This window comes from Cygnus olor, chromosome 6 (genome assembly GCF_009769625.2).
Source record: "Cygnus olor isolate bCygOlo1 chromosome 6, bCygOlo1.pri.v2, whole genome shotgun sequence".
NCBI lineage: Eukaryota > Metazoa > Chordata > Aves > Anseriformes > Anatidae > Cygnus > Cygnus olor.
Genome location: NC_049174.1, coordinates 39,972,767 through 39,986,368, shown reverse-complemented (window position 1 = coordinate 39,986,368; position 13,602 = coordinate 39,972,767). Strand labels below are relative to the sequence as shown.

The following is a 13,602-nucleotide window of genomic DNA, read 5'->3' as shown; positions in this document are numbered from 1 at the left end:
TGAGGCTTTGCATTTGAATTGTTTTTAGAGAAAAAAAAACAACACTACTTTTTCTACCATTTCAGATGATACGGATACACAAGAGGTTTTTTGTAGTTTCAAGTTCTTGCAATAAATTTTATTTTGTGTTCTGGGAGGAAGCAGGAGGAATGTAAAAATAAGATTTCAGCCTTCTAGATGATGTTCAGTATATGCAATTAAGAATTGCTTGAAAATGTAGGTGATGTTGCTTCATGCAGCATGTAGCATACGCAGTCTGTCATGCATCCATATCAGAACACCATAAGGCAAACCGTGCAGTCTATTCGTTGTTCGTTCTGGTAGCTTGCTTGGGTAGCCAGATCTTTGAACTGACCTACAATTCTCTACGTGACTTGCAGTTTGTTGAAGACCGGTTCTCTTTTGACTAGTCTTCGCAGATAGGGATTTACTGATTTTTACAGAGAATCTATGGGATTTTGATCTTCATCTTAACAGAACAAGAAAACTAAATCCCAACCACTGTAGTGAAGTTTCTATTGCTTTGGATATACTGAAGTAGAAAAAGGTTCTTAAAAAATGTCCTGAATGTCTTGTGCATCCGATTATAGGACAGCTGCCATCTGCTAAAAAGCAGTTCTAGCATTGTTCTGCCCATGTTCCTACTGTACACAGAGAGCCTCACTCACTCAGTATTTCTCCGAGCTGCTGGCCCAAATGTCTGTCTTTGAACACTAGTTTTTAAATTGGCTTCCTAAGAAAGTTGAGTTCCCTGGATCATTTGTGAGCTTAATCCACTGATGAAACAGCAGTGCTGCACACATGCCTCAGTGAGTAGGCAAAAGGCTTTCTAGCCTGCCAGTTTTATGTAACCTGGGTGATAAGCTGAGAGCATGCACATCAGCTTTTTGTTTCCTCACTTTTCAAAGCAGAATCTGTGAAAATGCATTCAAATACTGGTTGCCACAGACTTCCAGGTGGTTGGTTTCGTGATGGTATGTTGTTCTGATTACCCTAGGCATTTTACTAAATAACAACAAGAAATTGTACGCGAATTACCAGTGTTGAGTGTCTGTAGATACTGCTGTCCTTTTTGGACTTTGTCATGAATCATAAAATAAGGCAAAGTGTATGATGAGCCTATTAAAAACAAACGAGCAATGCAGACCTGGAAATTTTTGTACTTTGCTAGTAGAAATCCCAGTTCTCTAGTAGTTGCTAAACTTCTGTGCATTATAGAAGGTGGCCTTCTGGCAAGTGAATTTATTTCTCATCACTTCAGCTCAAGCATCTGCAAAATGGATATGGTTTCTAATCTTCAGTATTATAGTATGTGCTGATTAACGTTTTGGGTAGGAAAAACACTTCCTGTAGTAGTAAGTGCTATTCTGTTTTTTTGTGACAGTTTGATATGGTGGTGTTGACTTATTTTAAAAATATTCTTGTGCTTCTTGGGTGGTTAGGTCATGAGTGTTCTCTTTTCAGAGATGCTGTTTCATCGACAGTTAGTAAATAATGCCTCTCTTGTTTGTATCTCACTAGGTATTGTAGAAGACTATAAACCACCATTTTATGACCTGGTCCCAAATGATCCCAGTTTTGAAGACATGAGAAAAGTGGTCTGTGTAGACCAGCAAAGGCCGAACATTCCCAACAGGTGGTTCTCAGACCCTGTAAGTGGATATGCCTGTGTATGGTTTGCGGAATATATGAGCTGACCTTTCTTCTTCTGAGCTGTAGTAATGCAAGCTATTTTTGGTTATCACTTGAAATTGAAATGATCTCAATGCTACTTGCCAGGAGCATTAGCTGTACAGATTTCAGAAGCCTACGTGTGTGGACCTTGGTGTTGGAAAAGGAAGAAAATGCAATGAGCAAAATTTTGGTTGTTAAATCTAAGGTATTCACAGACTGGCCCTTCAGTAACATGAATTAATTGCTTTAAAGCTGCTCTCTCTATGTTGTTATTCACTCTCCAAGGAGGAAATTGCTGTAGGAAAGGTAGCCTGTGTATAGGCCTTCCTGTGACTCGTAAGCATGCAGATTTACAACAGAATTTTGATCCCTCTCCTGCCTACAGGATAAGGGACTGTTCTGCTTGAAAGGCTGCTGCTGAAACATATTTTTCTTCAACAGAATTAGTCTGGACTCCTCAGGTTGACCAGCTGTTGTGTTCTTTATTACTGAAACTGTGGAGCTTGGTTTGAATCTGGCTAGGGCCTGCACTGCTGCTAAGTCTCATGTTAGGTTTTGGTTGTAGAGCCATGACCTGTGCTGCCACATCAGCCAGCTCTGAATCCCAGCCATTTGAAGCTGCTCTGGATGTGATGAAATCAGGCAGAAAAATCTGTACTTTCTCTGGCTTTTCGTCATTCATCTTGTAGGAATCAGTTTCATTGAAAAGAGATTCTATAGTGTTTTTTCAAACAATTTTTTTGGGCTTCTTAAAGATGATGCTAGTTTGACACTGCAATCAACCCATTGTCTAGTTACTAGTTACTTTTTCTTTTGTTATTGAACTACATTTCAACACTTGAAACTCGTGTATTTCAAATACCCAAATAGCAGTAAGTTATCTGTAGACACTGAAAATTGACTAATAATGAGGCAATAAAACCATATTGTGTTAGTGCTTAACAACTCAATCTATTGCTTTTCTGACTTGTGATTTATATACTTACACGTGTCTTGTTTCTTATTCTTTTCCCAGACATTAACATCTCTTGCCAAGTTGATGAAAGAATGCTGGTATCAAAATCCATCAGCAAGACTAACAGCCCTGCGAATCAAAAAGACTTTGACCAAAATTGATAATTCCTTAGATAAACTGAAAACTGACTGTTGACCTTCTTCTCATGGTGCTCTCCTGACAGGAAGGCACTTGTCTGGTTCAGAAGTAGTCTGGCTAGACAGTTTATATAATTGGTCCCCATGTGGCTTCTTATAGAGGCAGAAGTTTCTACCAAGCCATCTGTTTGGGAGACATCAGAACCATATGGACTTTGCTCAGTGACTACAATGGGCATTTCACAAATGGTCAAGCTATAAAGACTCATGCTGGATGTACTGTTGCAAAGGTAGTGGCCTGAAGGAAGACAGAGAAATCCTAAGACAAGATCAGGGCATTAAATAATGGCTTTGAACAGCTACTTCCCCCCTATTCCCCCCCCCTTTTTTTTTTTAATTCTCCTGATCACTCCCAGGGTGAACACATGGAAGTGGTAAATTTTAATCAGCAATATTGCCTGTGCTTCTCTTCTTTATTGCACTAGGAATTCTTTGCATTCCTTACTTGCACTGTCACTGTTAATTTTAATGACATGACTTGCCAAAAATATGATTGGCTGTATACTACATTGATCTATGCCTGAATAATAGGAAATGAATTTGGTAAACTGAAAATGTAACTGTCAGATTTTAGCTGCATTTTACATGTGTACTGATGTTTACAATAATGCTGAACATTAGGAATTTCTCGTTTATACAAAACTTGCAAATTATTTATTACTAGTGCACTTGCCAGTTTTTTAAACTGTAAAATAAGTGCATAAAGTTAAAGCTTATTTTTATGTGGCCTCTTTCATGATTTCTTACACAAATGTTTTTGTAACACTATAACCTGAAACATAATTGTTTTCTGTATTATCATATTACAACTCAATAGTCACATTTTAAGTGCTTCACATTTGTAGGTGTGTGGTCTGTAACAATTTTCAGTTCAAATATGGAACATATATATAGCTGTTACCCACATGACAATGTGTCTAGTATCTTACTGATCTAGAAGAGGAAAGCAGTGGAGGAATTAAATAGAATTTTAGGTCATGAATGCTGTGGGGAGAATGCATTTTATTTCTTCTAAGCTATATAATATGCATTTAAACTCTGCCAGAAAAAAATAACTATTTTGTTTTAATCTACTTTTTCTATTTAGTAGTTATTTGTATAAATTAAATAGAATGTTTTCAAGTCAAACAAAAGAGTGTTTTTAGTTCTGTTACTGTCTATTAGTAACAAATGTATACTAATGCATCAATGGGTATTTCCAGTCACACGCTCCCAGGTAGAGTTGGTTCAGGTCAACAAAAATTTAAAACCAAGGTACCGAGGCTTGTTGACTGTTGTTTGTCTGGATGTGTTTTTTCCTGTGCTGGACTGGATCCCAAAATAGTACAGCACGGAAATGGTGTACTTTTTGGATATGACATCAACTGTGTCCATGCAAACCTCCTAAAGCATGTCTTGCAGGAGGGGATGTGTTGTCCCTTAATCTTATGGGGAAGAATTCACCTTTGTACCCGGAAGGAAGACTCTGTTCTCTACCTGTACCTCTTGATATTTTCATATCATTTGTTACTCCAAATGGAAGAGTAACTATGGAGTGATGGTGTCCTTTTATCTTTTTTGAAAAAAAAACTCCTTGTTGGCTTGAAATCCTCCAGGTAATCTAAGAAACTAAAAAGTAATGAGCCATTAAGCCATGTTTCATCTCTGCATTCAAAATTTACTTTAAGGTTCCCTTCTTGGCTTTATGGCTGCCAGGTTCTGCTCTCCTGTTTCCTCTAATTTCTCCTTTTCAGTCCCAGTCTTCCTTGTCCTTCTATGACCGAGTGGCTTGCCTTTTTCTACATTTCTACTAGTGCAGAAATAGCAGCCTAGCTTGCAGATAGGCACTTCATGGGTTTAAGAGACTGCATAGTATAGCTCTGCAAAACAGAATTGCTAGCAGTTGCTAGGTCTCTTAATTATACTTCATGAGAATCTGACAAAATCTAGTGCTGCCCAAAAAAATTATATATTGTTTTTTAATAGGAGGTCAAAGGCTCTGTTGCCTGAATGCATTCTGGTTTGCTTTGGATACGCATGCTGGGCTGACTGTTAAACAGCTGCGGCCTGGGAAGGAGAGTAGTTCAGAAATGAGTCAAATGAATCAATCTCTTGGATTGAAGGTGCTTTGTGAGTGGAAGTAACAGTGAATGTCGCAACTACAAAATCAGTAGCTAAGTTAGCGATAATCTTCTGATACAGATTATTGCCTTGGTTCCTTGGTTCTAGCTGCCTGGTGCGCACGTGTATGTGTTTCTTCCATATACATTTGTATGACAGAACAGGCGCTGGTACTTAAACCAAACGGGATGCGAGGCAGCCTGTTCGCAGAGGTCCCCGACTGCCGCAGTGCGCAGATGAGGACAGCCAGGGACCTCTGGAAGTGGAGGTGAGAGGGAGGTAGCTTTATGGACAGACAGGGGCAAAGCCTCAGGCAAAGTTCAGTACACAACGTGAGCTTAAAAAGGGTTTGCTAGGCTTTTTACTTGGAGTTTTCACCTCTCTGTGTTTACTACTAAAAGTATTGGAGCAGAGAGACAATCTGTCACACTGATGATTAACAGTACTGACGGTGTTGGCTGAATTCATTGTGCCTTTCTCAAACAGTAAAATATCAAATCACAGCATCTGACAGATACTAGGGAAGATGGTTACATCAAATACTTGATCTCTTTGTGCTGCAGCATTTTCTGAAAAGTACTGTGTATGTAGAAGAATGACATGAGTTCAGTCTGGACACAGCTCCACGTACTCTGTACACAGCTTCTTCCAGGACAGGGCTCTGGAAACCACTGTCTTCTGCTGAGTTTGGATACAGACTTGATTGAGGAACTTTAGCATAAGTTAGAACTCCAGTCTCATCTTTCCCTGTCCGTAAAGCAGAGATGACCAGCTAAAGGAAGAACACAAACCTCAGTAGAACCTCAGTAGTTTGGTGCTGGACATTCAGTGCCCTAGAGCAGATCACTTTAATCGGTGGTGCTGCTGGTAGCTTCCTTTAGCAGATCAGGGTGTTCAGGGGTTCTTTTAAACAAAATCCGTGTTTGTGCCCTGCAAATGAACTACTTTTGATCTAGGCTTTGACTGAACAACTGGCAACGGTAACTTTTTTTTTAATTAGGTGAACATTCAAATTTACAACAACAACAAAAAAACACCTCTGAGTGGGGAAAAAATACCATAGGAATTAATTTGTTAGTGTTAGCAACAAGTCATTCAGCATTGTGCTTTCCTAACGTCCAGCTGCTGGCTGTGGCACCGTCTATGCTTTCAAAACAGCAGAAATAGCAAAGTGTTCTGAATATTCATCTTGGGAACTGGAGGGTGGTGCGCCCAGGATCAGAGAAGGAAAAACTTGGTGATAGCAAGGCATTATCTTTGGTCTCACTTTCAAGGGTCTGTTTGAATAGTAACAGGAGAAAACTTGTTGCTGCTTTCCCCTGAAGGTGTCATGGCTTGGACAAGGGGAAAGCCACTTCAGAGTTTCCAAGTGAGGTACAGGAAGACAGCCGCCGTGTACCCCCCATGGTATTTTTCCTGTATGTTTATTAATGGATGGTCCTCTAGTCCTCCCATAAAATCTAATCTTCTAAAGAGATTTGGAATGCTTTTATATAATCTGCTGCTCTCAGGGCGTCGCAGTATTTATTGCTATGGAGATGGCACAGGCCGTTCCGTAGTTGATGTTGAATTATTCATGTGGCTGGCAACTTTGCGCTGAATGCTGCCAGCACGGACCTGGGGTGTTGTCATTCAAACAGGGCCGGGCTGTATGTCAGAGCTCTCATAAGAGAAGTATATAGATGTAAAAATAAAAAAAAACATCGAGGCATCAGCACATGGGTAACACTGATGGTTATATGGGAGAGGCTAGGCAAAAAAAAGAGGTACTCTAAGAAAAAAGCAACCCCTGAAAACCTACTTTTCCTTTTTCATATGCAGTAGATTTGTTTATTACTAGTTAGGATTATTTTGCACTTTGACAAATGTGTATCAGGACAGCTGCCTAAAGAAGCCTGTGGTCGGAGGCTTGTTTTAGTGTGTTGGGAATACGTGACTGAAGTCTTCCTCTCAATTGTTTGTAACTTTTCTTATGGGCCTTCTGTGCTGAAAGCTTCCATGAAAATCCCTATCAAGCCTTCCAGACTTCTTATTTACCTGGATTAAGCTGTTTTGATAGAGAGAGAAAAGGAGGAATTCTCTTCCCTGTGGGGAGAAATGTTTGCTGAGCAAAAAGATCAGCCTTGGCACAGGTGTTGGCATTGGAGAAGGGAAACAAAGATGTTACAGGTGCTGTTTATTTGTATAGAGAAAATTTAAATCTTTCTCAAACACAGAATACTTCCATATTTTAAAGCCAAGATTTGTGTGGAAAAAGTAAGCATTTTATTAAATGTAGAGTTAATTATGTACCGTGACAGATGCTCTCACCTGGGAATAACGCATTCACTTTATTCCCAGTTGGAAGAAAAAACATTTTTTAGTGTCTGAACCAAGAAGCCATGCCAAGACACACCAAAGAACGCCAGGGAAAGCTAAGGGCAGCTGTACACAGTTCATGTCCATCTGGGCCCATCGTGATGGAAGAGAAGGCTGCAAGGGGCACCGCTAGCGCCGGAGCTGGGACCTCGTCTGGAGAGTGCAGTTCCTCGCTGGTTATGGACTTGTGTCACTACCTCCAGAGCCTGTGTGGTGGAAAGTGAAGCCATGTGAAACTTCCTTCACAGAAGGAGACTGCAAAAGGGATCTTCCAAGAGGCTTGGGACATCTGCTCGCTGGGTCAAACCAGTTTTGTACAAGTCAGACGCCTTAGTGGTCCAGGAACATGATCTGCTTGGGGATGGTGTCTACCACGATACACCAAAGTGCCTGCCAGCTATCTGACTTGAGAGACTTGTATAAATAAATACGTTTGTATGCCTTCTCACTGCAGTCACTGCTGCGTGTGCTGCTCCACGTGTGGTGGCGTTTGTCCAAGCATGCTGGAACCGAGGAGCGAAGCCTTGCAGAGCAGCGCTGGTACGCGAACCCGCGGCCTGGGGCGGCGTAGCTCCTCGGGACTCTATTTATACCTACAGCTCTAATAAATACCTTTGCTTGTTCTTGACTGAATAGTTACCATCTTCTTATGCTCAGGGTTTGGTAGACAATGCTGTGCAGCCTTCGTGCCTTCTCCCTGCCCTGAGGCAAGGCAGGGGTCGCAGCAGGCAGGGAGGCAGGGTGAGTGCGGAGGCCACTGGTGGAGAAAGCCTCTCCCTTGCCTTCCTGAAGGGAGGGTGGTTGTCCGGTGGTGTGGTTTCAACACGTGTGTCGAAGCAAGATGAGGGTTTTATACCAGGGTTTATAATGTGAAGTGTGTGAGTGATGAAGCAGCTGCTTTCCATGTCTAAATGGTGCTAAAATGTCCCAAGGGGGTCCCTCATCTTCCTCATCAAAAAGACACCAACTCGGGTTAATACAAACATCGATAGATTCAAAGGCTATTTTTTAACAGGATTTCAAAGCTGCAAAAAGCAGCATTGGGGGTGGATACAGGGTGTGGGGGGGGGTAGAAGTGTGTAGCAGCAACCAGTTGCTGCCTGCTGGTTTGGGATTGCTGCTGTTCCAGCCAGCGCTGAGCATGCGCTCTTCTGTGCACGTTTACTGACGGACAGGCGTCCGGCAATACTGTTAAGTTACGGCCTTGTTAGCTGTACGCATCCCCGCAAGAGGAATGCACAAACTCAGTGAGTCACGTACAAATAAGAATGTGCCTCACTGGTCAGAGCAAGGCACTGTCCAAACCAGTAACCCAAGCAGCGAAGGAGGCGCGATGGAGTGCACGTGTGCCTGGTGCCTGCACTCTATGCCCTCGTTCGTGTCCAGCATCCCTATTGTGCTAGGGATAGGTAATTTAAGTCACACTCCTGCCTTGCCTTCTTAATACCCATTTAATATCTGTTTGTGGACCTGCTGCTGGTGTGTTACTCTAACTCCTCTGAATTCACTGATCCCATCTGCTTCCACAGCCTCCTGAGGTCTCACGGCCTGCTGTGTGACACAGTGCTAGGGCGATCAGCAGGGGTTTGAAAACAAAGTACATTCTGGCTGTAATCGTGCAAGATACTTAGTCTTTTTGCATGAGGTAGATACTCTGTCCCCTGGATATTTTGGATGCCTTTCTCTTGGTTGTATGGTTTGGATTTTGATTTTTGGGTGCTCCTGTGTGGAGCCAGGAGCTGGGCTCGGCGGTGGTTGCGGGTCCCTTCCAACTCGGGATATTCTGTGATTCTCTGTGCTCGTTAGCACCACTAAGTTCTTGCAGACAGAGACCAGAACTGCAGACATACACACCTCGTGTGAAGTCACCAAGGCTATATCCTGGTAAAACAATGCTCTTTTGCTAACGATGCCATTTGAGGTGGTGACCAACGTTTTGCTGGCATTTTTAGCTGCTGCAGCACAGTGAGCAAATGATTTTGGAGAAAAGACAACGATGGCACGGGGATCTCGCTTCCTGAGCTGTGACTGCCAACTGTGTTCAGCGTCATGTAAGCATGGTTCGTGTTTTCTTCTGAGATGCATTTGCTACTCATCTCCTGGTCACTGGTGAAGCTGAACAAGTCAGTCCCAGCCATGACCACAGGCAACCCTGCTACAGCTTCTCCCTCACTCTTTTAGGAACATGGGAGTGCTGTGTCTGCTGTCGTTCACTTGCTTTCCCCTTCATAGGAGCTGCAGCTGGGCAGCGAGGCTGTGTTTCCCTTCGTGGAGCTGTGCTGTTTTACTGCTTCATGGAGGCTTGGCAGGCCTGGAGGTAAAAGTGGCACTTCTGGAGTCCCGCGGGTTTGGGGGTCTGGTGGCAAAGAGAGAGTTTCCCATTGCTATTCTTGTAAAACTTCTTTCCTAGAAAGAGTATTTTAGTGTGTTTTTCTGAGTCACTGCTACCTCTGTCAGAGGAGTTCGCCTTACCCCGTACTGACTGTGTCGGAAGGAAGTCTGGGCTGTTGACAGGGGTCTGGGTCGAGCTGGATCACCGAATTTGCATGCTAAAAGTGTGCCTGCCCCATGTTGTGGTCTGAAGGTGAAATTTGAGTGGAGCTGCTTCACTTGAGCTGCTGTCACGCTGGCTGCTTTGTCAATGTAACAGCTGTTTTGTGTGCTGGTAATTTTACCTAGCTCAGTTCAATGCACTCCCTACAAATACCAGGCACCAGGAAAATGTTAAAATCTTGGGTCTTGGAACAGTTTGGGAATTCTTTGGCTTTTCTTTTTCAGTTGCCTTGATCAACAGTGTTATATTTTTGCAAAAATATACTATTCTTATGGCAGTTTTGGAAGGTTTCATCAGATTACTGGATGAACAGAGTGGGAGACAAATACACAGCAAGACTGCTCTGAAGTTAGGACGTGGACCTGGGATGTAGAGGGCTAAGGTAAGTGGTACTACTGACCTGCTGTCTCTTGTCTATGCATTTTATTCCATTTTGCTTGCACAAAATTTCAATAGGTCTTAGTTTGCTCCTGATGTGGAACAAAACAAATTACAAAACAAAATTCTTGTTTTCCAGCCAACCCTAGAAGTACTTCCAGTTGGCAGATGTTTTTATGGTGTTACCCATTTCCAAAGACTCTTAAATCCCTAGGATATGCTATTTCTGTCCTACTATGAACCATGCCATGCAAACATCTAACTGGGGAGCACATTTGCCTCAAAGTGTTTTTTTGTTGTTTTTATTCTCCATGCCTTGTTTTTGTTTTCCTTTTTTTTTTTTTTTTTTTTCTCTCTCCACTGGCATTTGGTGTGTCAAAGGCCTGATGAAGACTGGAGACAAAGGGTGAAAGATCAGCAGTCCCGGGTAACTGGGGACCCAAACCTGCAAATCACCGAAAGCTCCAGAAACGTCGCGAGATGTGGGTCACTGGCTCTCCTCCTGTCTCGGCCCTCAGATGAGCTTGTTGGTTGGTCCTGAAGTGCTGGGCAGCTTCAGCCAGAGGCCCACACATACAGATTTTTGCCTCAGCTCAGCCATCCGTGGAGGAGCCGCCGTCTGTGTCTGTGCTGGTAGCGGCAGGGGACGGAGGGCGCTTGCTGCTTCTGCTTTCCACTTCTGTGCTCATGGACACAAGCAGAGAGCTCCAATTTTAAACTACACAATTTAACAATTTAAATTCAAGTTATTGTATTTTCTGTGTTTATCATATCTCAAACAAGTTACCAAATTTATGGCTGTAGAGTAAAGCAGTTCTGGTAATCTTTGGAAAACAAAAAAAGGCCAAAGTTCAGAGCATGAACTTTGTAAAAAGGCATTTATGCATATTGCTGCTGTTTCAGCAATGGACTTTATTGTGTATTGTAGTAACCCTAGGTGCTTCCTAAATTGTGGGTGAGGTTAAGTGCTGGAGGCAAACAGAAATGGAGGACTAAGCAGAGAGGTTGAAAGAATACCAATGAGTTTGGGGCTGGCTCTTCTTAAAATTCAGTTTCAAAACAGTTCTGCAACATAAGCAGCTTGTGATTTCGTATCAGTAATGGTTATACTGATTCTAATACATTTATTTCCTTGAAGCCAATTGAAATAAGAGTTCAAAACCCAATGGACAATTTGAAACGCGTTGTTCCAAATCATTTAGGTATCCTATACTACAAAATATAATAGTGTATTAAGTACCCAGACAATTAATTTTAATAGCGTACAGAGAAACAAAAGGTCTGAAATTTGTTTTGAAGACACACAATGTTATCAGGATCAGATCTTCTAAAGGGGGCCTTATTTAAAATAGATAACATCAACAGTACTGCCATGTGATGTATGAAAAATCCGGGTAGAGCACTTTGCCTAATTAGTACTATAGAACAATATTATTACTAATCTGATATACTGCTTCTATTTCATAAATACAAATATAAACTAGGCAAAAAGTGAAAAACTTGTCAGATAATTAATACACTGCCAATATCCATGTTCTAAGTGATATGGACTGTGGGTTTTTTTGTTTGTTTTTGTCAGCAAGCCTTAGAATTTCTGTTTTCTAATAGATATGTATTCAGGTCCCAAATAAAATACTCCAGCCTTCTCACACCAGTATCTATGACACTGCTTTTCATAAACAAGTCTCCAGTTGTTTGAATTATTCAGTCTGTTAGTCCATCACCCCACTAGTATTCTCTAGAGCTTATATATATAGTGTCACTATGTTTAGAGAGGACTCTTCCATTCCTACGTTCTCTTAAATGCCATGTCTATCAGATGACTAGGACTTCTGTCCCAGAAAACATACCTTACTTGTTGCCAAAAGTATGTTTTCTCATTATTAAACGTCTGGCATCTTCTCCTGAGCTCACCAAACCTCTTTTAGAAGGAAGCTGTCTGTGCTCAAGTCCCTAAACACTGACCCAAATGCATCCAGCCTCTGACAGTGTGGTCAGTGCTGAAGGCTTTGAAATCCCTTGGGACAAGTTCTGCTAATAAACAGGTACATCATAAACAGGTACATCAATTAGTTCATGGCACTCCTCCACTCTCAAAATGCATGTAATGAATAAACCCACCATTTAAAAAACTATATATACAACTTGTGTAAAATAACACATAATATAGGTGGGCTTGGAAAGATGCAGTATATTCTCCTACTTGTTCAAACAGCGGGGTGCTACATTCAGATGATGAAATTCTCTTCAATATGGCTGGAAATTTTGCTATACATTTTAATGGAACTAGATTTTAAGTGTATATTTCACTGAAACTTTCTTGCCTTAATGCATCATCCGTCATCTATCATAATTCCAACTAAAAAAAACAACCAAACAAAAAAAACACCAAATACTGTTTGGTTTGCACCCATAAATTTATCTACTTTTTTTCCCCCATGTAATTTCTCTCAGCAGTGTATTAAAAATAACTTACCGCCTCTTGTGCAGGGTTCTGTGCCATTGATTTTATAGATGTTGTCTTGGAACAAAGTTGGTATCATGGCAGAAAATACAATTTCAAGTAAACAATTCTCTCTAGCAAAAATTTATTCTCCTTGCATCCTTGTTTGTAGTTAGAAATAACACCGACTCTATGAACACTGGAGCATTTTGAAGGGAAATGCAGCATTCGTTTAACTCCCAGCACGTTCTGAGCAAGGAGAAGTTCTTTTTTCAGGGTGAATGGTGGTGGTGGGGAGCCCAGGGAAGGAGCTTCTCTTTAAACAGGTCCACCCCCACCCCAGTCTCCCAAAAAACCTGCTGTACAGCAGTGCATGGAAATGCTGTTACTCGATGTATTTCAGACCTTCAAGGCGCACATGTGTGGCATGTCTGGGTTATTAATGTATCTTTAAAAAACAAACAAAAAAAACCCAACAAAACCCAATCTCCTTGTATGCCAGAAAAGTTCTAATTTTACTGCAAGTGGGATTTCTCATGTAAGTACTTCCTTTTCAAAATTAATTTAGTTCTGCTTGTCTGCTGCTGCTCCTGATGCAAATCTGCCCAACCAGTTCTCATCAAGTCATGAAAATAAAAACGTTCTGAAATGGAGTATATTCAGGTGAGAGAGAATTTTCTGTGAATCTCCTCACCCCCAAAATGTAATATTTTCTTCTAACCAGTGTTAGAAGATTAAAAGATTGCTGGAGGAGGGGGAAAAAGAAAGAGAGAAAGAACTGTCTTGGAAAATAGGAAGCCTGGAGGTGCTAGGATTTCAATTTATCTTCTTTAGTTTTGGTCAAGCTTGTGGTGTTTGCTCCTCCCATAAGTATCTGGGAGGACAGGGCTATCCCGGGTTAGGGACAGGACTTCTGAAATTAAAAGAACTGTGCTTATGTGTA

General features: G+C 41.6%; 1 protein-coding gene across 2 annotated transcripts in view; it reads left to right on the top strand.

Moving 5' to 3' along the window:
• ACVR1 (activin A receptor type 1) overlaps positions 1 to 7,909 on the top strand; it is a 64,610-nt gene extending 56,701 nt beyond the window's left edge. For both annotated transcript variants that reach the window (XM_040562553.1, XM_040562554.1), the window contains exons 9-10: positions 1,522 to 1,652; positions 2,690 to 7,909. In XM_040562553.1, the coding sequence (XP_040418487.1) occupies positions 1,522 to 1,652; positions 2,690 to 2,824 (266 nt within the window). In that variant the 3' untranslated portion in view covers positions 2,825 to 7,909. The remainder of the gene's footprint in view (positions 1 to 1,521; positions 1,653 to 2,689) is intronic.
• Positions 7,910 to 13,602: the final 5,693 nt, after the last annotated feature.